The sequence below is a fragment of the Salvia splendens genome, unplaced genomic scaffold (genome assembly GCF_004379255.2).
Source record: "Salvia splendens isolate huo1 unplaced genomic scaffold, SspV2 ctg796, whole genome shotgun sequence".
NCBI classification, from domain to species: domain Eukaryota; kingdom Viridiplantae; phylum Streptophyta; class Magnoliopsida; order Lamiales; family Lamiaceae; genus Salvia; species Salvia splendens.
Window position 1 is genome coordinate 36,862 of NW_024599473.1, and position 27,942 is coordinate 64,803.

General features: G+C 42.3%; 1 protein-coding gene and 1 non-coding gene across 2 annotated transcripts; one reads left to right on the forward strand and one right to left on the reverse strand.

Moving 5' to 3' along the window:
• The first annotated feature begins 16,686 nt into the window (after positions 1–16,686).
• On the forward strand, positions 16,687–18,552 carry LOC121791379. The gene has a single exon (XM_042189347.1). The coding sequence runs from the start codon at positions 16,687–16,689 to the stop codon at positions 18,550–18,552; it is 1,866 nt and encodes a 621-aa protein (XP_042045281.1).
• Positions 16,699–16,805, reverse strand: LOC121791380. The gene has a single exon (XR_006048556.1). It is a non-coding gene; the product is annotated as a small nucleolar RNA R71 (small nucleolar RNA).
• Positions 18,553–27,942: the final 9,390 nt, after the last annotated feature.

The window sequence follows — 27,942 nt, forward strand, 5'->3', positions numbered from 1 at the left end:
GTGAGCAAGTATCACGGTGCCACCTTGTTGAGTAATCTCATCCACGTATTAAAGACCTTGATTCTCAGTGCCATGCCCAATTATCCTCATCGTCCTGATATCATGTAACACATATAAATTAGGATGCATCAGTAATGTACAATTGAGCTCTTTAGTCACATGGCTAATGGACATAAGTTTATGGAATAATTTGGGCACATAGAGGCAGTTGGAGAGTTTTAGGGTCGGCGAAATTTCTTTGGTCCCACTCCCACCAACGACAGTTAATTCCCCATCGACGGTCTGGATTGAACTTTTAGTTGCCTCATCCAACATTGAAAAATCATTTTTATCATATGACATCGTATCTGTAGCCCCACAATCAAATATCCATCCACTCTCCTCAGGGTCGGTTCTACTTTGAGCCATACAAGAAATTGAAATTTTTTCTAAGGGAGCAAAAGGATTTGGGGTGACATATTATATTTCAGGCAATTTGGGGACTGATTTTCGAGATTTAACATGTTGGTGGCCAATTTCGACACAAGGAGTTGTACATGGGTCAGATTGGACATTTATCACTGAAGGGCTACGATCTGGTAGTAGTGTGGTTTCACACGGAGTAAGCAAGTGTGCACAGAGAAAACTAATGCAAGTGCTCGGTCAAGACACCACGCTCCTTAAATCCACTGGATCACCAGGTCCAGGAACTCAAGAGAACACAGAGTATTTTTGTCGTTGGACACACTCGACTCCCCTTCAAAAATAAATCCCTCAACCCGAATACTATAAATTAGCATAGGGAAGCGGGGTCGATCCCACGAAGATGGATTCGTGAAGTAGTGCTTAGAGACTCTGGAAACAAGTGGCTGCTGCCACGCAAAAGGGTTGAGAATTTTAACTACCTCTAGATCTAGGCACGAAATGTAAATGCTAGACCTAAGACACAGAAAATGTAATAGAATCAGACTTCAATACTGAGAGACACATTTTACTTCCTAGATTAAGTAAACGACTAACTAACTAAGACTAGACAGGGAAAATAAAACAGTGGGGACCATGACTCCAAATATAGCAAGTACGGCTAAAGCTGCAAATAACAAACTCATGCTCCAACTAACAACGGCATGCAATTTCCTAACCGATTCAAGCACGCAAATTGAGAAAACAGAGCATATATCTAGATTCGAACAGAATATAAAGATTTGGATGCCGAAAACTTGCTATGAACCAGAAATACATCAGATCTACGTAAACTAGGCGAAATGAAATGAAAACACGTAAACTAGGCATAAAATTAAATAAATCTTGCTCAGATTCACGTCGGGTGCTTAATCCACTTTGGATCCAAGCGATCCGAACCCAACAACAAACACAATCGACTCCATAACTCCGGTTTTCACAGATCTGCTCTGATCAACTCCGAATTCAAGCAATCACAGACAACTCCACAACACCAGCGAACTCAACCCTCCGATTCATCCACAAACAGAATCCGATCACCCAGATCCAACCACAAACCTGCATAAATTCAGAAAACAATTGCGAAACGCACCCAACTCGAACAATCCAACTCTAAAATTCCGAAAATCAACATACAGACGTAACAGAAAATCAAACTTGCATTAAAATAAGAGAATATGCGGCAAAAGCAAACAGAGGTCCGAGCTTCGAACAACGAAGCTCGGCAAAATCAGCAAAGTATGAAAGCGGAAATTAAATTGTTTCTTCGCCCCCACCGAAGGACGGTGTTACAACCCAATCGAAAATATATGAAAGCTCAAAGTAAACCCTAGTGCATGACCCCCCTGAATCTCCCCACGAAAAGAACCCAAGTGTGTGAAAAGTGAACTAAGCTATAGGCTGTTAGCGAGGCCTCCAACCGAGAGGATCCCTCCAGCGTGCATGCTTCTGCCTTTTATAGACGCGGACATAGCCTTCTAGAGTCTTCGTAGAAATCTCTATTCTACCCTTCACCTCCGAGGCTTCCTCCGTCAAGCAATTTTCTGCGTAATGTCCACTCATTCGCCTATTTCCTAGGTCCACGCAACTGTCCTCCTCCTTTACTGGACCTGGCGAAAATCTACACACACCTGGCTTAAAACGTGCGTTAGAACTAGAAATTTTACGAATTAAAACCTTAGACCTATGCATGAAATTAGCCTTATCAAACTGCTCACACTTAAACAATGCTTGTCCTCAAGTATAAAGACAAGAAAAAGAAATAAGGCGAATTTCTATGCACGGTTCCCAAGAACGACTCTACAAACAAGACACTAACACAAAAACAGACTCCTAAACCTAGACAACTACAGACTCAGAAAAGAAAAGAACACACAAAGAACACAAAACACAACAAATAAGCATGCACTAGTTTCAACTTTTAGGCGACTGTCCCCACAAGCTTAAGTTCTCTCTGATCGTCTACAGTCTTCAAATTCTCCTTCTTCCTTCGTCGACCTAAACGGTCCGTCAGTTTGTCAAGAAACCTATGGATTTCCTAGCGGTTAGGTTCGCTCGATCACTCATTCCTTACCAGAGATGTTAGGATCAAAACGCTCCAAAGTTAAAGTTACACCACTGATGCGTTGGGTTATGAGAGTTTCTCCTTTCTATCATCTCCTTTTTCCCTATCCTCTTTTTTTTTATTCCTGGGTCAGGTAATTTTTTACTTCCTGCCCTTAGGTAGTTAACCGTCTTTTTCTTTTCTTTTTCCCAATTTCCCCCTGGACTTCGTCTAGCTTATACCTCTGAATTTTATTTTATTTCTCCCTTGGACTTCGTCCAGCTTGTACCACCAGTTCCTGGACTTCGTCCAGCTTATACCACCAGTTCCTGGACTTCGTCCAGCTTATACCTCCATAACCCTTTTTTTCTCCTTTATACTGTACTCCCTAAGCATCAAGTGGTTGCCCATTTTTCACATGTTAGCTCAAAGCGTTTAGGCTTATAACTCACTTTTATAGTAGGGCTGCACAGCTAGGTTATCTAAGGCATTTTCCATCGTCCTTACTTTATTCAAACCGCTTTTAGTTTATTAAGGAAAAATGCATCAAAGTTGACGTGCATCCTTTCTTCAATTGCTCTTACTAAGGGAATTTTTGCCTTATTGTATCCACTAGCTCATGCAACACGCAACACACAGAAATAAAAAAAACTGATGACTCTAAGACTCTCATTCACAGAAAAAGAAAAACAAAACAAAACAAATACTGCACCTATTCCCTCCCCCTCCCACTTCACTCAAGCTTGTCCCCAAGCTATCCTAGTGAAGGGGGAAATAGGGAAGTATAAACAACACAAAATAGAACATAAAACAAACAAACAACATTCTAAAAATAAAACACACTTCCCACACTTAGACCGTACACCGGGCTAAGTGGGAGAAAGCTCAACAACCAAAACCAAACATGCAAAAATAGCACAACCCCTTCTCACACTTAGACCAAAGATTGGGCTAAGTGTGGGAAGGAGCAACACATAGATACAGAACGAAGCATGCTGGCACATATAATCATAAACAGAAAGCAATAAAAGATGAAAAGTAAAAGTTACTTGGGTTGGGGGAAATCAATTCGGGATCTGGCCCCCTCGGGAGCCAGACTTGGGCGGCACGGCCTGTTGGGTTACTTTAGCTTTCTTTCTTGCCGGCGACTCCGGCTCCTCTGTCATCTTTTCTGTCTGTCTGGGTACGGTCTTCTTCAAGGTCACGGGTCTAGTGGAAGACGGGGTGGTTAGAGGCTTGGTGGCTTGTGGCGGCTTCTGGATAGATAGATTTCCTGGACCTAGCGCCATGGATCCGCCACTAGGTGCAGGAAGTGACTTTGGCGCGTCCGGGAATTTCTCGCGCAACCACTTCATCATTGTCATCATTAAAGAGATGGCCTCTCCCATCCTATCAGCGTGCCTCGACGACGCTGCCACCAGATCAGTGATGCGCCCCTTTAAGGCCAAGACCTCCTCTCTGCTCATCCCGATCTCTCTTTTCATCTCGTCTACCTCCGTTCTCATTCCGGCGACCTCTTTCCGTACTCTCTCAATCTCAACATTGTCATTTCCTTTACCCCGTAGGGCCACGATCTCTTCTCTCACCATTTTAATTTCGGATCTCATCCATCCAACCTCCGTTCTCATTTCTTCCACTTCAATCCAGCTACCTGCTTCCACACTCGCTGCTTCCTGTTCTACCTGCACATCTGACTTGCCAACTTCGTAAAAACAGACCTCCTTCCCCTGCGTGATTAACAGCCCCTTGTTGAAGAAGTAATCCATGTTGAAGACCTCCGGGGGTAGACACATCTTCACTTCCCGGCAAGACTTGTGGATCCTCATGATCACATTGCGCTGCAAATAAGCCCCCAGAAGATGGCATGTGTATAGGTGCCTGGAAAGGTTGGCAGTTACTTGGTGGCAAGCTTGGGCTAACCAGTAGCCCAAGTGGACACGCACTCCCGTGGCCATACACCAAGTAAAGTACAAGTCGGGGGTTGTCAAGGCGTTGTTGGCGGTGCCCATCAGATTATAGCTAATGAATGTCTGGGCAAACCTCAGGATCCTGTTCTCGATATGGTGGGCTTTCGAAAAGCTGGTCTGGAACTGACCCACCCTTGGATGAGTCACAAACTCCCATGCACTATGTGTCTTGAAACCTGGCGTGAACTTCAGCGGACCAACCATTCTCTCGTTCCATAAACCTTCGTCGTCCTCTGTGCGCATCAGCAGACCCATCCGTAGAGTCCATTCACGGATGGTCATCACATGCTCTTCATTGAAGAGGCGGAAGTTGATGGACTCGGCATCCAAGTCAGTGGTGGACTTAAAACGGAAGGTCGAAAAGAATTCCCGTGCCAAATCTATTGGAACTTCGGAGGTGCTGTGCTTAAGCAACCAGTCAAAACCGATTGCGTCGATATACGATTGGAATTCATCGTTGCTCGAGATCTCCTTAAGCTCGGCCGAATCGTACATTTTCCCGAATTTAGCATACTTCCCCACGGCACTCTTTTCCTTATATATTGTTGTGCGTTTTGGGTCTGTGAACTTTCTCATCTTGTCCAACAGCTCCTTGGTGATCCAGATTTCCGTCGGCTCGAAGTTGAGCTCTTCTTGTTGTTCCTTTTCAGAGTCGCTGGACCCATCAGGGCTTCCGGACTCAGCAGCGTACGGTACCTTAGCAGGCGGAGGGAGAGAGGGTTCAACGGACTTCCCTTTTGCTTTCTTGGTCGAGGAAGGAGCAATCTGTTTTCCTTTCCTCTTCCTCTCGACCGCGTGGCGGCGCTCCTCCTCGTCGCTCTCCCCATCGCTAGGTCTAGGAGAGATTACCTGCTCAGGGGCTGCGGTCTCTAGACCCAGCGACCCTTCTTCTGTCTGCGGGACGTGTTCCTCGATGTCATCACGTAAACGCCGACGAGCTTGCCTCCGTGCGTCCCTTGCGTCAACCGGTGAATCGGTCCTGTCGGGGACATCAGTCAGATCCACCATCAAATTCATCCCATCGCTGACGGGTTCCTGTACATCTCCAGAAACGAGGGCTTCTCCCTCCTCAATCAATAATGGGGTTGCCCCCGCGATGTAAATAGGGGTTTCTACCCCAACCGAACCTTCCTCGTCGTGGGTTTTAACACCCACTGCTTTTACAGTGGTCACCCCCTCACTAACACTTTCTTGGGCTTCATTGCCCTTCAAAACAGTATCACAAACACCAGGGGTTTCCCCCTCTCCAAACTTCTCAAAAACAGGGGTTTCCCCCTCAATACGACTATCAGCAACAGCAGAATGATCCACACCCACAGATTCAGGTAGGGTTTCTCTCTCAACAAAATCCACAGTGGCAAGCACAAGGTTCACCCCCTCAGAGATTCCAACTACTTCATCATTTAAAACAGGGGGTTCCCCCTCAACGACAGAATCTAACCTGGGTTCACTTTTAGCCAATAGTTCCAGCCCTGCCGCCAGATCTGCTTCTGCTTCGTGTTTTTCTGCGGCGGTTGTCTCCGGGACGGCAGTGGTGGGTTCTGCAACGGACTCTGGTTGGGGTGTTGAAACCCCTGAAGTTTCCGGTGGTGGTGGTACGGCAGATGTTGAAACAGCCGGTACGGTTCCTCCCATCGCAGATGCGAACATGGCAAACGCCTCGATCGCTTTTTCCGGCCCCCCAAGTTTTTGTAGTAAGTCAGCCATGAACGCCGCCGCGTTAGAATCGACGGATCTTGAAGTGCTTCCGGTACTCTGTTTGTTGTCCATGAAGAATTCTGCAAAATTTTCACAGAAACTCAGATGGAATTTTCTTTTATTAGGGTTAGAGAAAGAAAACCTAGAGAGAAATTTGGAGAATTTCGAATGCAGAGAGAGAGTGAGTAATGAAAAATAAAAAGCATCACATGGTTATTAGCTGATAGGTATAGAAGAGGACGGTTTTGCAGGCATGACGCTAGCGACCGTACGCCTCTCCATAAAAGTGGCTTTTGAAATCCGAACCGGTGCCAACTCCCTCCAATATTTACTCCTCAATTCCCTGCACTAGTAGATACTTCCTGCAAAGTCACACTTAAAAAAAAATCAAACTAAAAAAATGAAACGCCAGACTCCCCGGGTCTTGGGTATGACAGTATCAAAATCATGCCTAAGGAGTCTGGTTTTCCGAAAATATTTTTGGAAGATTGTTTTTTTCATTTGTTTGGATTTTTTCCTTAAAACAATTAAATATTTACAAATTGTGTTCAAGTGTTCTCAAAATTCCCTAGGTCAGGTCATGGTAAAACTTCTTGGATACTGGACCTAGGAAATCTCTAAGAACACTCACTTCCCTGACCGTTTAGACGATATCAGGGAGTGCGCGTAGTGGCATTTCGTCCACTACACACATCTCCGAGTTATCCCTAAATACCTTCACACGATGATCGTTGACAAGAAAATGAGTCGAGTTTGAAGTACTTCCCTGGATCTCTACTGCTCCATTTGCACGAAGACTCACAATAGTGTATGGTCCAGTCCATTTAGACTTCAGCTTACCAGGCATCAACTTTAGGCGGGATTGGAATAGGAGAACTTTTTGACCTACTCTCAATTCTTTGACCCGTAGGTTCTTGTCATGCCAGAGTCTTGTTTTCTCTTTGTACCACATTGCCGATTCATATGACTCCAGCCTTAACTTCTCCAACTCCTGCAGTTGCAATTTTCTCTCTTCCTCACAGGACTCGGGTCTCATGTTAATCTCCTTGACCGCCCAATATGCTCGGTGTTCTAATCCCACGGGCAAGTGACACATTTTTCCGAACACAAGCCTATAAGGTGACATCCCAATAGGCGTCTTGTACGCTGTCCTGTAAGCCCATAGTGCATCTCCAAGCCTCTTACTCCAGCCCTTCCTAGACGGATTAACCGTCTTCTCCAGTATCGCCTTTATCTCCCTATTGGAGATCTCTACTTGCCCGTTTGATTGAGGGTGGTATGGTGTGGAAAGGCGATGGTGAACTTCGTACTTTCTCATTAGAGCTTCAATAGTCCGGTTACGGAAATGCGTCCCATTGTCAGATATTATAGCTCTGGGCACTCCGTACCTGTTAAAAATGTTAGCCCTAAGGAATTTCGCTACCTCTTTGGCTTCACAAGATGTGGTCTCCTTGGCCTCTATCCACTTTGAAACATAATCAACTGCCACAAGTATGTATGCGTTCCCGTATGAAGACGGAAATGGTCCCATGAAGTCCATTCCCCAGACATCGAAGATCTCACACACAATCACTGGAACTTGTGGCATTTCGTCCCTCCTGGAGATTCTCCCGGTCTGTTGACACCTCTCACAGTTCTGACAAAACTTGAAAGCATCTTTATGCAATGTAGGCCAGTAAAAACCGCTATCTAACACCTTCCTTGCGGTCTTCCTAGGTCCAAAGTGACCTCCACAAGCTAGGGCATGGCAATGATTTAGTACATCCCTCTGTTCCCACTCCGGGATACACCTCCGGATTACTTGGTCAGCTCGCATTCTTCACAAATACGGATCGTCCCAGAAATAATACTTGGCTTCGCTTTTGAGCTTCATTCTCTGTGCCCGGGAGATTTCCTGCGAACAAGGCACCTCTCCAGTGACCAAGTAATTTGCCAGGTCTGCGAACCATGGCTCATTGTTTAGATGACATTTACCTTTCTCAGAATCTCCTAGACCTGTTAACGCCATGATTTTTTCCCTTTGATATGTCTAGGAAATTCCCCTAAATAATACAAATGTTCCTCGGGGAATGCATCTGGTATTATCCTCGGTCTCCCCTTGAAAAATACGACTAAGGTGGTCAGCCACCTTGTTCTCAGTTCATTTATTATCCTTAACCTCCTAATCAAATTCTTGTAAAAGTAACACCCAACGGATTAATCTTGGTTTAGACTCCTTCTTCGCCAGCAGGTACTTAATGGCCGCGTGGTCGGTGAAAACGATCACCTTCGACCCCAGCAAGTACGGGCGAAATTTCTCAAATGAATATACCACCGCCAGCATTTCTTTTTCGGTGGTGTCATAGTTCTTCTGGGCTTGATTTAGCGTCTTGGATGCATAAAAAATCACGTAGCTTTTCCCATCAACTCTTTGACCTAGCACCGCTCCCACGGCATAGTCGCTTGCGTCACACATGATTTCAAAAGGTAGATTCCAGTCGGGCGCTCTAATAATGGGAGCAGAAACTAACCTATCCTTCAACAACTGAAAATCTTTTTTGCTCTCCTCATCGAAAACAAACTCCACATCGTTATGCAATAAGTGAGTGAGTGGTTGAGCGATCCTTGCGAAGTTCTTTATAAACCTCCTATAGAATCCTGCGTGCCCTAGGAATCCTCTCACCTCTTTCTGATTCGTCGGGTAAGGCAGTTTTGAGATAACATCAATTTTTGCTTGATCTACTTGTATGCCTTTTTCTGACACCACATGCCCTAGGACAATTCCCTCAGGGACCATAAAGTGGCATTTCTCAAAATTCAAAACCAAATGCTTCTCATGGCACTTCCTCAGCACTATATCCAAACTTGCCAAACACGAGTCAAATGAATTCCCGTACACAGTGAAGTCGTCCATAAAAATCTCGATGCAATCTTCCAGGAGATCCGAGAAGATGCTCATCATACACCGCTGAAAAGTACCTGGCGCATTGCACAGGCCAAACAGCATCCTTCTGTAAGCGTACGTTCCAAAGGGACACGTGAAAGTTGTCTTCTCCTGATCCTCGGGATCCACTTAGATTTAAAAATACCCACTATATCTATCCAGGAAACAAAAATATTGCTTGCCCGCCAACCTTTCCAACATCTAGTCAATGAAAGGTAATGGGAAGTGATCCTTCTTGGTAACCTCGTTCATCTTCCGGTAGTCAATACACATCCTCCACCCAGTAACAAGTCGAGTAGGGACCAACTCATTTTTATCATTCTTAACCACCTGTATTCCTGACTTCTTTGGTACCATATGTACTGGACTAACCCATTCACTGTCTGGTATGGAATATGTGATTCCTAGGGATAGCAACTTCAATACTTCCTTCAGCACTTCTTCCCTCATGTTCGGATTCAACTTGCGTTGTGGGTCCCTACATGCTTTTACTCCTTCTTCTAGGCGAATGTGATGCATGCACAGATCTGGACTGATCCCAACCAAGTCAGAGAGTGTCCACCCAATAGCCTTCTTGTTTCTCCTGATTACATTCAGCAATTCCTCTTCTTGTCCCTCGGTCAAGCTGCTGTTAATAATCACCGGGAAATTTTCATTCTCCTCCAGATACGCATACTTGAGCCCAGGTCGAAGCGTTTTCAACTCTTTCTTGGGAACATCTTTTTCCTGGGGCAAGGGATTTTTCTCTCTCGACTCGGTTGTTATTCCCTTCTTAGACTCAGTACAACTGTCCACGCTCGCCACATAAGGTGCCTTCCTTGATCTGGCTAGCTCCGGGTTCGTACAGAATTCCAGAATCGCTTCAGCTAGCTCATCATCTGATAACTCACTCGTGTTCATTGCTTGACACCAACTAGCTACTTCTCTATCAATGTCATGACTTATTTCGGAATTCTCGATCTGTTCTTGCATTAACTCTGTCTCAAGATATTCTTGGACTAAGGGGTTAATAACATCTATAGTATGCAAATTTTCAACGTCAAGAGGTTTTTTCATTGCCTCATCTATGCTGAATGTATATTTCTCCCCATTATAATCAAGGCAGATGGTACCATCAAAAACATCAATGATAGTCTTAGCGGTACGCAGGAAAGGTCTCCCTAAAAGTACTCCACCAGACTCTGCAGATTCATTATCACTCATTCTAATCACATGGAAATCTGCTGGGTACAAGAAGTCATGTACCTTTACTATCACGTTCTCAAGCACTCCTTCACGACAAATGCATGACCTGTCTGCCAATTGGATCACAACTTTGGTGTCCACCATGCCTACCCCTACTAACTTCTTGTATATAGACAGTGGTAACACATTTATGGATGCACCTAAATCACACATAGCATGCTCGATTTTTACATCACCAATAGAGATGGGTAAGGTAAACATACCTGGATCATTGCATTTCGAAGGCATCCTCCGCTTTTGAATCACTGCAGAGATGTTCTCGCCGATCAAAATTTTCCCACTAGGTCTAGCCTTCCCAGCTATAAATTCCTTGATGAACTTGCTAAACACCGGCAATTTCAAAGCATGTAAGAATGGTAGATTAATCTCCAATTTCCCAAAAATATCCATGAAATCCACCGGCTCTTCCTTCTTCTTCTTAGCTTCCCTCCGGCTTGGGAAAGGCTTCAGTCGCTTCCTTGCTCCGATAGAGTTTTCAGCTGAGAATTCTCCAGTTTCCTCCCTTACTGCCTCGTTCTCCAACTCCGGCTCTGGATCGAGGAAAAATGGTTCAGTTGACTTAAGCAGGGGTTTCTCCAAATCTCTTGTTTCAAGGTCATCCTTGACCAAGGAATTTTCTCCCTCCAAGTTCCTGGATCTAGGAATTGTATCCTCGTACTTCTTGTCTTCCTTGGAACCTGTCGCTTCCTTCGTTCTTACCACTGGACCTTCATATCCCTTCCCGGATCTCAAGGTAATCTGACTTATATTCGCTCTATCCAGTGGCCTTACTGAGGCGGGAATATTTTCTTCATTTCCCCTCATATCACTCAAAGAAGTGGCTATCTGCGATAATTGCTTGGCCAGCATATCCATGGCCGCCTTTTGCTCCTGTTGAACATCTTGAAGCTTGTGCACTACGTCATTGTTTGATTGCAGGTTGTTTTGCATATGTTGCTGAGAACTGACGAGATCGTGCACCATATCATCGATACTCTTTTGTGGCTTTGGCGGCTGACTGGGTCCTGGCCCTATATTCAGAGTCGGTCCACTCATCTGATTCTGACGAGCGTTTCCTTGACCTCCTGAAGAGTTGTTGTATTGATTTCCTTGACCCTGGTAATTGTTCTGAAAATTCCTTTGGTGCGGTGGTACATAAGAGTTCCCTTGATTGTTCTGATTTCTGTTTCCCCAGCTCGAGTGGTCTCCTTGGTTCCGATTGATCCAGCTGCCCTGCCCCTGTTGATTCCTTCCTGACCAGTTACCTTGTCTTTCGGACTGAGGTGCAAACTGCTGACTTTGTTGTGGTGCTGGCTGATTCTGTTCATTGTCAGTCCATCTGAAATTTGGATGGTTTCTCCAGGGCGCATCTCTCTGTCTCCCTGGATTCCAGCTCCCATCGGGATTCCAACTTCCCATTGCATTGACCTGGGCCTGATAATCTCCTTCCTGGGTCCCGTAATATTGCTGAATTTGATTTTCTCCTGGACCAGGAGATTTCTCATTCCCTTGTGAAACTGGTGGATTTGTTTTTTCAATTGCGTTCAATAGAGCTTTCTCGAGCCTGTCAATCCTTGCTTCTACCTTATCATCTTCTTGCTCTCTCACAGCATGCACCGATCATCTCCTCACTGCATTTCTAGGGTTATCGTACACCTTCTTAGCGTCGATCAACTTCCCCAGGATTTCTCTTGCCTCACTTCCCCTCTTCCTTGTGAAATTCCCCCCACTCGAGGAGTTCATTAAGTCCTTTGACTCAGGAGTTGCCCCTTCGTAAAACAGAGAGTAGGTCTCTGCCTCTATCATTCGGTGATTCGGGCATGCATCCAACAATCCCTTGAATCTCGACCAATACTGACTCAAGGATTCATCGTAATCCTGCTTACACTCTAGTATTTCTTTTTTCAGTGCATTCGTCTTGTTGGATGGGAAGAAATAATCTAAGAATTCCAACTTGAAGTCCCTCCATGTGCGGATAGAATCCGGGGGCAACCTCAATAACCACGTATTAGCTTCCCCCTTCAAGGTAAACGGAATTGCCCGTAGGCGACAATAATCCTCCTCTGTTGCTTCATTCGGCCTCTTCTGAATACCACACAACTTACTGAATTCATTTAAGAACTCATACGGACACTCATTTCTGCGCCCAGAGAACGTTGGCAAGATGCCGAGTACGTTTGTCTTGATCTCAATAGTCCTCTGGCGCTGGTTCATTACTATGGCTTGGGCCGGCTCTCCATCTAAATGAGCTGTCAGCGACCCTATCTCTGGATCTGGATCTACCACTTGCGCCATGACTACTTCCTCTGCTTCCCCTGTTTCTGACTTTGTTTCTGATTCGGGTGGTGACTCTAGATCTTCGCGTCCTGACGACGTCCAAGATTTGTTGCTAGTAGATTCACTCGGAAACGGATCTCCCTTGGTGAACCCTGATCTGGTGGTCACAGTAGAGACTGTATCCTTAACCTGCCAATTAAACTGGCCGTGCTTCCACCCAGATGAGTTGCTCCAGTGGGCAGATCTTGAGTCTCTGCTAATAAACTACAAATAAAAAAAGAAAGAAAATAAATCAAAACTATTTACACCACAGACTCTGAACACTAACACAAAGCACGCCATCCATCCCCGGCAACGGCGCCATTTGAAGGGCTACGATCTGGTAGTAGTGTGGTTTCACACGGAGTAAGCAAGTGTGCACAGAGAAAACTAATGCAAGTGCTCGGTCAAGACACCACACTCCTTAAATCCACTGGATCACCAGGTCCAGGAACTCAAGAGAACACAGAGTATTTTTGTCGTTGGACACACTCGACTCCCCTTCAAAAATAAATCCCTCAACCCGAATACTATAAATTAGCATAGGGAAGCGGGGTCGATCCCACGAAGATGGATTCGTGAAGTAGTGCTTAGAGACTCTGGAAACAAGTGGCTGCTGCCACGCAAAAGGGTTGAGAATTTTAACTACCTCTAGATCTAGGCACGAAATGTAAATGCTAGACCTAAGACACAGAAAATGTAATAGAATCAGACTTCAATACTGAGAGACACATTTTACTTCCTAGATTAAGTAAACGACTAACTAACTAAGACTAGACAGGGAAAATAAAACAGTGGGGACCATGACTCCAAATATAGCAAGTACGGCTAAAGCTGCAAATAACAAACTCATGCTCCAACTAACAACGGCATGCAATTTCCTAACCGATTCAAGCACGCAAATTGAGAAAACAGAGCATATATCTAGATTCGAACAGAATATAAAGATTTGGATGCCGGAAACTTACTATGAACCGGAAATACATCAGATCTACGTAAACTAGGCGAAATGAAATGAAAACACGTAAACTAGGCATGAAATTAAATAAATCTTGCTCAGATTCACGTCGGGTGCTTAATCCACTTTGGATCCAAGCGATCCGAACCCAACAACAAACACAATCGACTCCATAACTCTGGTTTTCACAGATCTGCTCCGATCAACTCCGAATTCAAGCAATCACAGACAACTCCACAACACCAGCGAACTCAACCCTCCGATTCATCCACAAACAGACTCCGATCACCCAGATCCAACCACAAACCTGCAAAAATTCAGAAAACAACTGCGAAACGCACCCAACTCGAACAATCCAACTCCAAAATTCCGAAAATCAACATACAGACGTAACAGAAAATCAAACTTGCATTAAAATAAGAGAATATGCGGCAAAAGCAAACAGAGGTCCGAGCTTCGAACAGCGAAGCTCGGCAAAATCAGCAAAGTATGAAAGCGGAAATTAAATTGTTTCTTCGCCCCCACCGAAGGACGGTGTTACAACCCAATCGAAAATATATGAAAGCTCAAAGTAAACCCCAGTGCATGACCCCCCTGAATCTCCCCACAAAAAGAACCCAAGTGTGTGAAAAGTGAACTAAGCTACAGGCTGTTAGCGAGGCCTCCAACCGAGAGGATCCCTCCAGCGTGCATGCTTCTGCCTTTTATAGACGCGGACATAGCCTTCTAGAGTCTTCGTAGAAATCTCTATTCTACCCTTCAACTCCGTGGCTTCCTCCGTCAAGCAATTTTCCGCATAATGTCCACTCATTCGCCTATTTCCTAGGTCCACGCAACTGTCCTCCTCCTTTCCTGGACCTAGTGAAAATCTTCACACACCTGGCTTAAAACGTGCGTTAGACCCAGAAATTTTACGATTTAAAACCATAGACCTATGCATGAAATTAGCCTTATCAATAACATGATGGGGTGCTATTTCAATACCACAAATAAACCTAGGATCTGATTGCAAAAAAATTAGGGGATTAGGGCTGGTATACCCTAATTCGTTACCTCCAAATTGGGCACCACCTCCTTTCCCCTCGGCTAGGGCTGCTTCTCCGATCACGTCCGCCTCTCCACGTCTGCCGCCCCCACCGGTCCGGGAATCACCATCTCACATTTGCCCCCTCCAACCGAGAATAATCCATGATGTGAATCAAATTGTACATTTTTATTCCCCTAACTTTACATGATTTATATAGTTTGATGCTTGCAAAAGTATGTTTTATGTGTAGGAAAAGGAATGAATGGTGAAAAGAAACAAGGAATGAAGCTCGGATGGTGAAAAAGTTGTGCAAAATTTCCAAGTTGACAGACCGGGCAGAAAGTGCTCAAAATGAGGCACCCGGCCGGGTGAATAGTGACGTAGGGATTGGAGGAAAAAGGTGAAAGGAAAGAAAGGAATTAAAAAAGAGGAGAGAGAGATTGGAGGTGACGTTTTTTGGTGAGGAGCATTAATTTTGTTGAAAATTGTGGAAAGAGAGTTGACTTGGGGGGCGAATTCAGAGGAACTCCATCCAACATTCCGACGATCCGTCTCCATATCCCAATTCCACACAACGAGAGCATGCTTCCTACGGTTTTTATTGCATATTTCACCATGTTTTTAGGCTAAGCTCTCTATGTTGCTCCAAGTTGTAATCTAGGCTTGTATGAATGTTTTCACACCATCGAATCATGTGTTTTGATACCAACAATGTTTGCTTTGATTAAACTCTACGTTTTCTTGCTAAAGATGTAGTGTTGTTAATTCCGTAACTATTGTCTCTTTAACATAGTTTAGGATTGTTTGATTGTTGGTGTGCTATCGAATTAGAACTGTTCAGGGGATAAATTGATAGTGGATTAGGTAAGTAATTATAGTTGACGACGTTTGTTCCCGCGCATCTGCAGGAATTAAATGTCGTTGAAAGTTGGTTCATGGAACAAGTGTTCAGCTGACTGTGAGCTATACGTCGTCGACATGTTCAGTGCACGCGATTAGGTTGATAATTATAATCCCGTCATATGTTTCGTTGTAAATGGTGTAAAACAACGCAAGCTTAGAGAGCAAATTGGAGTGACTTCTTTTTCTCATGTTAAAAATCTCATTTTAGTAGCTTAAGTTAGTTAACCATCTCAAAATCAAAACAAAATCTTTATATGCTTTGTGTAGTCATATTAAGTGTAAGCAATCTTGCCTCCCTGTGGATCGACACTTGAAATACTACTACGATACTGTATTCTTGCAGTAGTGTAGTATTATTAGAGTTAAAATAATTGAACTTGATAATCTTTATACATTGATTAAGAACTCTAAAATATCGCATCAAGTTTTGGCGCCGTTGCCGGGGAGGCAATAGCTTGTTTATGCTTAATTGTTTTAGTTTTTATTTTATTTTGTTTGATTTTTCTTTTTGAGTTTTATAGGTACTTTGTTCGTGTTCTACGGTGTGATAGCCATCTACCACGTCCGGACTTGAAGACGAAGGAGTGTTTTTTTTTTTAGGTAAAATAAAAAAAAAATTAAAAGAGAAAGTCGTGAATGCACACGAGATCTCAGGGTACACCGCCTTTCGGATTACTCTGTTATCAAAGAAGGAAAGGGTCAGGAAGTTCAGCTGGGTTTGAAATTCAACAGGATTCGCCGAGTCCAATCAGAGATAACCCATTGTTTGAGAATAGTGACAGTGATCTGGAAGCTGAGTCGATGGCCGACAATAATAACAACAACGCTGTCCCACCACCCGTTGTGAGGTTTGGCGACACTCTTAGATCGGGAATTGAGTACCCCGGAGAGTTTGCTTATGCGAACAACAACATCAACATTCCACCTCACTACATTAGTTTGGTGAATGGGGGGAATCTTTTCCATGGACGGGATGATGAAGACCCGATGAGCCACCTCAATGCCTTCTACGAGTTGACGAACTCTCACAGACCCCCGAATGTGGAACACAATCTGATCAAGAGGGTCTTATTCCCATTCTCTCTGAGGGAGAAAGCAAGAGCTTGGTATGACTCTATACCGGGCTACAACATTGAAACATTCCAAGAGTTGAAGACGTTGTTCCTCTTAGAATATAATTCCCCGATGAAGATCGAGAAATTGAGAGAAGAGATCACTTCTTTCCAACAAAAGTATGATGAGTCCTTTGCAGAAGCTTGGAAGAGATTCACAGACTTGATAAGGAAATGCCCGAGCCATGGTCTAGCTCCGGGGCATGACCTTTTGAAATTCTACAAGGGACTCAACAATGAAGGCACGGGACTAGTTACTGCAGGCTCTAATGGAAACCTGGATGACTTAACGCATGAGGAGGTGAGAGCCTTATTCCAAAGGTTGGCTAACAATCAACGGAACTGGCACAACCCAAGGAGAGCAGCGGAGAAAGGAGGAGACACATTCGGTGCTACAAAGGATGCAGAGAGAGTATCTGCAATTGAAGCTCAATTGGCAGATATAAGCACCCAGATGTCTTCAATGACGAAAGCAGTGAAATCTCTTCAACTGAATCCTCAACCTCAAGCAGTGACTGTGATGAAGTGTGGACTGTGCCAAGGTGGACACCATACGGATCAATGTCCAAGTCTTCAAGGGCCACCAACGGAGGATGTGAACTACATTGGTAACAATGGCCAAGGGTTTAACCAAGGCAACCAATACAGCAATCAGCAGAATTGGAGGCCTCAGCAATCGAACTGGAATCAAAGTGGTCCTAGCAACAACTCGGGGAACCAATGGAGGACAAACACTCAACCCCCGGGTTATGAGAAGAAGCCATCGGTAGAAGATCAATTGGGACAGATACTCTCCTTCATGACCAAGAGTCAAAAGGAGAATGAGAGCTTCAAAGAAAGGACGGTAGAGAAGTTTGGTCAGATGGAGGCTACATTGAGGAATCTCGAGACTCAAATTGGGCAGATTGCTACAGCATCTCACACAAGAATTCCTAATGCTATCCCGAGTGATACGGTGCCCAATCCTAAAGGTTTTGAACAGTGCAAGGCAGTTAAGTTAAGAAGTGGGAAGGATCTTGAGTCTCCAATCATGCTAGATGCACAAAATGGCTCGAACATCTTGCACGCAGGGGCGGACAAGTTGTTTGGCTCACAAACCTCGCACGCAGGGGCGGACGAGGGGATTGAGTGGGCTACTACCGAAGCTAGGGAATGTCAACAAGAAAAAGAAGAGTCAACCATGAGTGATATCCACAAGAAGAATCCACTAAGTCCGGCAATGGACCCGAAGTGTCCATTTAATTTTCCAGATTTTATCCCGCCACCACCTTTCCCAGTCGAGAATAAGAAGAAGGGTAGGAAAATAATTCAAGAGAAAGGACTCGATTGGATGATGAACATTATCAGGAAAGTTAATGTAGATGTGTCCCTGGTGGATTTGTTCCTACACTTTCCTAAATTCTCCAAGTTTTTTAAGGATCTTATTGCGAAAAAGGAGAAGATACAAGACGATGGTGTGGTGATATTGAGCGCATTTTGCTCACAATTTGTGAAGGGAAAGATGCCGGCAAAGAGAAGAGACCCTGGAAGCTGTGTGATCCCATGTGAGATGGGAGATAAGGAGTTCCCAAAGTGCCTACTTGATCAAGGCTCGGGAATATCATTGATGGCTCTGAAAACCGCACGGTCAATCGGTCTAGAAGCGAGGATTGAACCAATCGACATTGACCTACAATTGGCGGATCATTCAATTGTGAAACCAAAAGGTATCATCGAGGATGTCTTGGTGAAGGTTGATAGATTTGTACTCCCGGTTGACTTCATTGTCCTAGAGATGGAAGAGGACAAGGATATGCCTATCCTATTTGGTAGGCCATTTTTAGCAACCGGTGATGTTGTGATAGAGACCAAGACAAATACGGTCATGTTTCGAGTAGATGGAGAGAATGTGGTGATCAAGCAAGAGAAGGCGGGGAAGCGCCTATTGGAGCCTGGATAGAGGTAGACAAGGATGAAGAAGGTCGAGCCAACGACTATAAACAAAGGCGCTGATTGGGAGGCAACCCAAGTTTTTTTTGTTTTTATTTTTGATTTCATATGTTGGAGGTTTTGTTTGCTCAATTCTTTCCTCTAACATTTATTTTGAATTGAGTGTTTCTTTTTGTAGTTTTTGTTCTTTTTGTAGGAGCAACTGGGAGTTAGGATTGGAGCTTAGGAGGAAGCACACCTGCAAAGGATTTTTACACCCACCCTCCCACCCGAATGCACTATGGACGTCATGCCAAGTTTGGGGGAGTTTCCTTTCCCTTTACTTTATTTTGTCTTCTTTGCATGCATTGAGGACAATGATGCATTCAAGTTTGGGGGGGTTATGAATGATTTGTGATGTATGTTTTTTGGGTGTTTTGCGTGATAAAGATGTTTTGAATCTATGTAGTTGACGGGTGCATGCTTTATCTTCGGCTTTCTGGTTGGGAATTCGTGCTTGATTTTACTTATCTTTGAAGCTTAGGATGAATGGAATTCGTGCATGAATTTATTTGAAAGAGCATGTTGTGATTACAATCGATTTCTTGAGTTGAGGAGAGTATGAAAATCGCTTGTCTTGTGGAAATTATTTTGGATTGATTTGTTTTATCGAGTTGCGTGCTTGTATTCATTTGTGTCAACGATTTGGGAGGATAAGGCACTAGGATGAACTCCATGGCCAAATGATCACATGTCTAGTCCTACACATGATCCCCTAGAAGCCACTTTGAGCTTAATTTCCTATTTATTGTGTAAACACTTAGCCTATCACTTAGCCAATTAAATAAGCCTCATTTTAGTCTCATCGAAAGACCTTGCTACTATTTGGGTGCTAAATACTAGTTTGAGCTTGGTGGTTGATTGTTGAGTGTTGGGTGGTGTATTGGAAAAGTGTAGACATTTTTAGACTTGATGTAATGTATAAGTGAAAAGAATGAAGTTCTTAGAGAAGAGAAAAAAAAAAAAAAGAAAGAAAGAAAAAGACGACCTCCAAATTTGCAAGAGTCGGGGTCTTGTTTAGAAAAAAAATGAAAAAAGAAGAAAAAAAGTTGTGAAATAAAGTAAGAGCTTCTATTTGTGTAATATGTAATCTTGTCTAGATTTGATCTCAAGTTTGGGGGAGTGAGAATATGGTTGTAATATTTTGTTGTTTGATCTTTGGAAGGAAGTTGTAGGAGGGAAGAATTTGGCACTCAAATGTGTAGCCTTTGAGCTCACTATCCATATTTATCTTACCTCATCCCTAGCCCCATTACAACCTTGAATTAAGACCTTGGACCTTTTTGTTGATGCTTGTGGATGCTTTGTAAATAACTTGGTAGAGTTAATGAAGTTTGATTTGAAATCCGTGAGTCTATGTGGTAAGTAATGCTTGACGAGTCAATGATGACGGTTTGAGTTGTTTGATCACATGTTTGGACTTACTTTGAAATGCACCTTGACTTGAAGTTCTAAGTTGATAAGTGATGGTTCATGAGAGTGGGAAATCTTGATTGAAATTGTTGGGGGTCTCGACTTTGTCATTCATGTCTCTACGTGATTCATTCTTATAAAAAAAAAACTTCTGAAAAAAACTTTTGTGAGTTGAGCTTCAAAGTGTTGTGTTTTATATGATCTTGCCCGAGGACGAGCAAACAAATAAGTTTGGGGGTATTTGATGTGAATCAAATTGTACATTTTTATTCCCCTAACTTTACATGATTTATATAGTTTGATGCTTGCAAAAGTATGTTTTATGTGTAGGAAAAGGAATGAATGGTGAAAAGAAACAAGGAATGAAGCTCGGATGGTGAAAAAGTTGTGCAAAATTTCCAAGTTGACAGACCGGGCAGAAAGTGCTCAAAATGAGGCACCCGGCCGGGTGAATAGTGACGTAGGGATTGGAGGAAAAAGGTGAAAGGAAAGAAAGGAATTAAAAAAGAGGAGAGAGAGATTGGAGGTGACGTTTTTTGGTGAGGAGCATTAATTTTGTTGAAAATTGTGGAAAGAGAGTTGACTTGGGGGGCGAATTCAGAGGAACTCCGTCCAACATTCCGACGATCCGTCTCCATATCCCAATTCCACACAACGAGAGCATGCTTCCTACGGTTTTTATTGCATATTTCACCATGTTTTTAGGCTAAGCTCTCTATGTTGCTCCAAGTTGTAATCTAGGCTTGTATGAATGTTTTCACACCATCGAATCATGTGTTTTGATACCAACAATGTTTGCTTTGATTAAACTCTACGTTTTCTTGCTAAAGATGTAGTGTTGTTAATTCCGTAACTATTGTCTCTTTAACATAGTTTAGGATTGTTTGATTGTTGGTGTGCTATCGAATTAGAACTGTTCAGGGGATAAATTGATAGTGGATTAGGTAAGTAATTATAGTAGACGACGTTTGTTCCCGCGCATCTGCAGGAATTAAATGTCGTTGAAAGTTGGTTCATGGAACAAGTGTTCAGCTGACTGTGAGCTATACGTCGTCGACATGTTCAGTGCACGCGATTAGGTTGATAATTATAATCCCGTCGTATGTTTCGTTGTAAATGGTGTAAAACAACGCAAGCTTAGAGAGCAAATTGGAGTGACTTCTTTTTCTCGTGTTAAAAATCTCATTTTAGTAGCTTAAGTTAGTTAACCATCTCAAAATCAAAACAAAATCTTTATATGCTTTGTGTAGTCATATTAAGTGTAAGCAATCTTGCCTCCCTGTGGATCGACACTTGAAATACTACTACGATACTGTATTCTTGCAGTAGTGTAGTATTATTAGAGTTAAAATAATTGAACTTGATAATCTTTATACATTGATTAAGAACTCTAAAATATCGCATCAATCCACAGCCTACTTTATGGAATGGAGGGAGTAGTATATAAGTAGGTAATGAAAAAATTAGAGAGATAAAAAGATAATAAAATAAGAAATAATAAAGTAAGAGAGGTATGAGAACAACTGGTTTGAAGGTCGGCCTGCCTCTTTGGAGGGCGGAATATATGAATAAAGCCCATGCCACCTGAATAGAGTTTCAAAGAACGTCAAGATAAAAAAGTAAAACAAGCCCGTATTGAAAGACTACCCTACATTGGTATCATTTATTTTTTGTTTTTTTAGTTTTATTTAAGTTCAAGTTTTGTTCTATATCTATTTTGAGAATTCGCAGATACATTGACTGAAGTCAGCAGACTGTTGAGGAGCCACCATAGCGGTCCCTGAATTCATCTTAGAAGCCCACTAAGAACCTACTCTCCTTCCAACTTGAAAAGGAGTGCCCAGTGAATCTCATGGTATGTTTCTTTTTTTTATAATTTTCTCACGTCCCTATGAAATTTTTAAACTTGTTCTTAACTTTGTTTTAATAAACCCAAGGAAAATCTCTAAGTACTCATGCTTAGGGACATCAAACTGAGTTCCCTAGGATGAAAAGTTTGTTTATATTTTCTTTGAGTTGACTTGATGTAATCAATGATTTGAAAAGTTAGTAAAAAGGTGCATTATCAATTAGTTGTTTGTTTATCTTGAATCATGCCCGATTTGAGCTTTTTAATGCATTCTGATGTGATTTAACTGCATTCATTTAATTACATCTAGAATTTGCTCATACTCTATCTAAATCTATATAATAATTTAACTTATAAAGGAGGACGTTAGGACATTCTTCTTGGATACTTTATATCCAAAATAATGTCATCTCTTTCATAAATTCCCCAGCTAGATACTTTGAGTTTGTAAAGCTTTTTTCTTTGGAAGCTAAATGTAGAGGAATATTCATACATTATTGGGGAACTATAGTTTATATTTTACTATAAAAGTTAGAGAGATGAGGTAGAAAGAAAAATAAGTAGTGGAACCTAAATGAAAAGATACATAGACATCTTGATTTGAAATCGAAAATTCAAAAAGAAATAGAAAAAATAAATAAAAGGAATTTTAAAAGTGAGAAGAATTTCTCTAAACCATGTCTAGATTTTTCCAAGATTTAGATTGTCTGGGTGATAAGTTTAATATAGTAGAAATTGATCACTTTTGTTAGATTTGGGTTTAGTCACTTTTAGTCATATGTTCTCATCTTACAAAAGAGCCTCACTATAACTAGATGAAAACACTTTGCGCAAACATATGGCATATTGTGTGTGATCTGAGAGAATATACGTTGAGAGAGAGTGATAAATACACATCCAAACACTTGTGAGAGCATGTACTTGAAGGTGATGCTTGTAATGAAAGTGTAGTATTCTTGTTTAACTTTTTATCCCTTCTTATAATTTCAATGCCAATTATAAAGTCTAATCCTTAATATTTATGTTTTTTTATTAGTTTTTTTCTTGTTTGTTTAGGAACAAACAAAGGTTATGTTTTGGGGGTTAATAAACACATAATTTGCATATTTTACATGCCTAGATTTGCATGTCAATTATGTTCCTAAATTGCATATTTTATACTCCCTCCATCCCGGCTTAAGTGGGGCGTTTCTATTTTGGCACAAGAATCTGTATATTATTGTTAGTTTAGTGAATTAAATTCTTAACAATATAGTAAGAACGATAAAGAGAAAGTAAAGTAAGAAGGAGTATAAAGTAGGAATACGTCTCACTTAGACAAGGATGGAGGAAGTAAAATTTTAATATTTTAATATGTTTGTTGAGAAATGATAAAGAAAAGACTAGAAAAAGGTGCAAAAAGGTCGAGTTTAGAAAACAAACCATTTGGGGTAACTCAGTGGTCCGCTAACCCAATGTCAACGGTCGCTAACCAGGTCAGCGACCATCGACGCCCAGCGGCCTGCTTCAGAAGCACATGGCTGAGGATCTCTCACTCAGTGGTCCGCTTGTTAGAATATTTATATTCTTCTCTGACCTATGTATGTATTAGTTTAGTATTAAGGATTAAGTTCATAATAAATTAAGGATTCTAATATAAAAGACGATATCGTGATAGACCGGTTTCGATTAAAGAATTAGAATCGGGTGTATTGATAACCCTCCTCTCTTACCTTATAATAAAATATTATATATACATGAAAAGATAATATATGTATGTATAGGGGAGTGATCAATAGCTAACTCACTCCTACAACTAATTTAAGTCAATAAGATTTTAGAAATCTTGTGGTCTAAAATTTGCCACGTGTAATTTTTGTTTTTATTAATTAAATCGAAAAAGATAAAAAAACTACCAAATTTGGGTTTTGGATGAAAATATCAATATAGTGTTTTGAAAATATCAACACAATGCTTTGAGAATGTCAACACATTGCTTTAAGAATGACATTCTACATGTATTATATTGACATATTTTATATACTATGTTGACATTTGTTGTTGTACGAAAAAATTGAAAATTTTCAATTTTTTTTCAAATTATGACATCGGAACATATGCAAGTGAGATCTCGTTAGAATCCTTATGAAATCATCTTTAATTTGATATATGTTGTGCGAAAAATTAATTTAAATCGAGAAATTATATGCATTTTAAAGTTATGTGATATTTTTTAAAAGTTAGTTACAACTAAATCTAATTTGATGTAAATTGACCTTAATACCCTTATTGACTTTTTTTGTTGATCGTATTGACATTTCGGGGCTGATGATGTAGGCCCTTGATTTGAATATCTAAGGGCTATTATTTAATTATAATTAGCAATTAAATATTGAGTTAGCAATATAACACTCCCTCACCTGTATGTATAATAATGAATTATAAATATGTACTATATATTAAAGTAGTGATTATATGTTTTAATATATATATATATATGTATTGCCGTGGCTTAAAGTTGGCGGTTGGCTTATGATATGGGAAAGTAGTTATTTCAATATAACTTCTATTTGGTTATTGTTTTGGAAAGTCACGCCCCTTCAATTGTTAGTTAATGTTATCGGTTGATCATCTATAAATAGATGGAGATAACATGCTATAACGTACGAGACATAAAATATATACATGCAAAATGATATGCATAAAAGTATAGCATTATCAAATGCATGAGAAAAGCACAACACCTCTCGGCATGTACATACGTATATATATAGTCCATATATACATATTTATATGTACGTTGATGGGATACGAACTAAACAACTAAACAATAATTGCGAGCCCAATAGCAGTGACGGCCCATCAGCCCAAAACCCAAGGAAGAGTATCAGTTCGGCACAACCAAAGAGTTCGGTCACAGCCTATAGCTCGGTAAAAGCCGACCAATCGAGCTCAACTCTCAGATCGGCAAAAGCTGATCGGCAAAGTTCAGCAGTTCGGTCTCAGTATTCGACCGAACAAGGAGATAGTGGACCCATGCAGGACCTCCACGACCTCCATTACACCCACGATCTATTTAGTGGTATTAAGCAGTTATCAACCCCCCTACCAGGGCTGCAAACCACGATCTTAGTTCGAATGTATAAATAGAACTTAGATCAGATAGACCAGGGTTAAGCTCTCTAGATCCTGAATCTTATAGCAAATCAGTATTGTAATCTGTAAGCGAGACCAAGCAATACAAATTTGCCCTCTCTTCTTCCCGTGGACGTAGATTTACCTCAGTAAATCGAACCACGTAATTTTCCGAGTTGTGATCGTTTATTACTTGCATTTATTCCCATCAAAAATTCGCCACATCATCACTGGCGCCGTCTGTGGGAAACAGAGAACCAAAACTGTGATAAAAGCGAGTTTTTGATCCTCTTCCACCAAAAATGCGTACCAGATCACATAATACCCATACTTCCGTCCGTGATGAACGTGAGGAAGCTAGTCCAGCCCGTAGGTCTGGAAAACAGCCTCGGGAGAAATCTGCCTCCAGTTCTCACGGTGAAAGAACAAACCACTCAAAAAGTCATCGCACCGAGCCTCCCCAGCAGCTCGCTTTGAATGAGGCTGTCAAGTTGTTCTTGGCTGAGAAGCAGGATGAGTTCTTAACATTCCTGCAAAAGAGCCAGAAGCCGGAGAAGAAAACGGCGGATTCTCCCTCCCCCTCCAGACATGAAAGTCACTACCGCAGTAGTGTCGTATCTTCCAGGAGAAAGAATCCTCACCACCGATATGTTCCTTCTCCTCCTTGTTACCGAAATCACAGGAGAACTCCATCTCCACCATACCGTAGAGATGTCGGATTCGCTATGTATGGAGCGCTGAAGACTCCATTTTCGGATGATATCACCAGAACTCCGTTGCCACAGAATTACCGAACTCCGTCAGTGACTTATGACGGGTTAGTGGATCCTCATGATTTCCTGGGACGCTATCAGTATAATATGGCGAACCAAGGTCTCAATGAGGTTCATATGTGTAAGCTGTTTCCCGAGCTGCTCATCGGGAACGCAAGAAGGTGGTTTGATAGCCTCCCTCAAGGCAGCATTAGATCTTACAGAGATCTAATGGATGCTTTTCATAGGAGGTTCTTCCAGAAAGAGGAAACCCGAATCACTTCGGCTCAGCTGCTTTCTATACGTCAAGGTCGCGATGAAAAGATTAGCGACTTCATGACAAGATTCCACAAGGAATGCCTACAAGTAGATGATCTCAATGATCTACTTGTCATTTCGGCATTCCAAAATGGAATTCTGCCAGGAGCTCTCTACAGAAAGCTCGTTGAATGCAGTCCGCAAACAGCTCAAGAGATGTGGGACATTGCGGACCAGTTTTCTCGGGCTGATGAGGCAGACCGTCGAAAACGGTCTTTAGACAGCTCTTCCAGAGGAGACAAGAGGAAGCCCGATCATAGCGATCAGGGGCATCCTCGCCGAACTCCTTTTGAAAGAATTCAAAGGGCACCGGTACAAGACAGGTTGGGACCACGTCTCAATCTTGAGAAACCCCCCGCTCAGTTCGTACCATTGAACAAGTCGAGAGCGGAAATTTTCGAACTGCATTCTGATATGTTCGAAAAACCAAAGCAGATGACGAAATCGGCCACGCGCCGAAGTCAGGATAAATATTGCTCCTTCCATCAAGACCACGGTCACGATACCGAGGAGTGCCGAAATTTGGCAGCAGGTATTGATGTTCTTGTGAAAGCAGGGACGTTAAAAAAATACCAAAGCAAGCCGGCGAAAAAGAATAAAAAACAGAGAAGTGCGAACTGCGCTCCTCAGGATCCTAAAAGGCAACAGGATCCCGAAGACGATGACGAGCCGCAATATGATGGAGTAATCCAGACTATTGACGCTATCCCAGCCGGGAAGACTAAATCGTCTCTAAAATCAGAGCGCAGAGGCTTCAACCGAGAGGAGCCAACACATAAAAGGCTGAAGAAGGAGGAAGTAATTACATTTTCAGATGCAGATCCCGTCCCGGCCATTTCTCCTCATCAAGACGCTATTGTCATTCAAGCTGGAGTGGCAAACAAACTGATCCACAGAGTGTTTGTGGATACAAGAGCGTCGGTTAGCATTCTTTTTAAAGAATGTTTTGATAAACTGGAAGTGGATCCAGCTCGGCTCAGTCCGGCCCCACTTCCTCTGAAAAGTTTCGCCCAGGAGGACACCCGCCCTGAAGGTATTATCAGCCTTCCGATTACGGTAGGAAGAGCGCCTACTAGCTCCAGTACGATGATCGAGTTTTTTGTGGTAAAAGCTCGATCCCCGTATAACATTATACTGGGAAGAGACTGGCTCAACACAGTTCGGGCCATTTGCTCTACTTATCACCTCACAATCAAGATCCCCACTAAAGGAGGGATAGCAGTCATCCGAGGTGATCAAAAGAGAGCAAAAGAATGTTTGCAGATTGCGCTTAAAAGTGCCGAACAATCAGATCGGCACCATCAAGCATAGCAATCACAGCAGCCGGAGTCAGAGGCAGGCGAAATGAACGAAGTCACACCGGAGCCGAACTCGATGAAAGTTCAGTTATACGAAGATGATCCATCCAGAACGGTCAAGATCGGTTTCACGGGAACACCTCTACTCCGGGAAAAGACCATCCAGCTCCTCAAAGAGTACAAAGATGTCTTTGCGTGGTCTCCGTTGGACATGACTGGAGTGTCTCCCGAGGTAATTACACATCGGTTAAATATTGATCCTTCAGTCCGGCCTATAAAACAGAAGCAAAGACTCTTTGCGGCAGAAAGAAATCAAGTCATCCATGACGAAGTCCGCCAATTACTGAAAGCGGATGTATTATTTGAAGTAAAATATCCTTCTTGGGTGACCAATCCTGTGATGATCAAGAAAAAAGAAGGAGGATGGCGGATGTGCATAGATTTTACAGATCTAAATAAGCACTGTCCTAAAGATTGCTACCCCCTTCCCAACATAGATAAAAAAGTAGAAGCTTTGATAGGCTTCGAAATTTTCTGTTTTCTTGATTTGTATAAAGGATACCACCAAGTTTTAATGGATGAGAATGATGCTTCAAAAACGGATTTCATTACTGACT

Coding starts and splice junctions, on each gene's coding strand:
- LOC121791379 (XM_042189347.1), top strand. CDS start 16,687: ATGAAGATCGAGAAATTGAGAGAAGAGATCACTTCTTTCCAACAAAAG.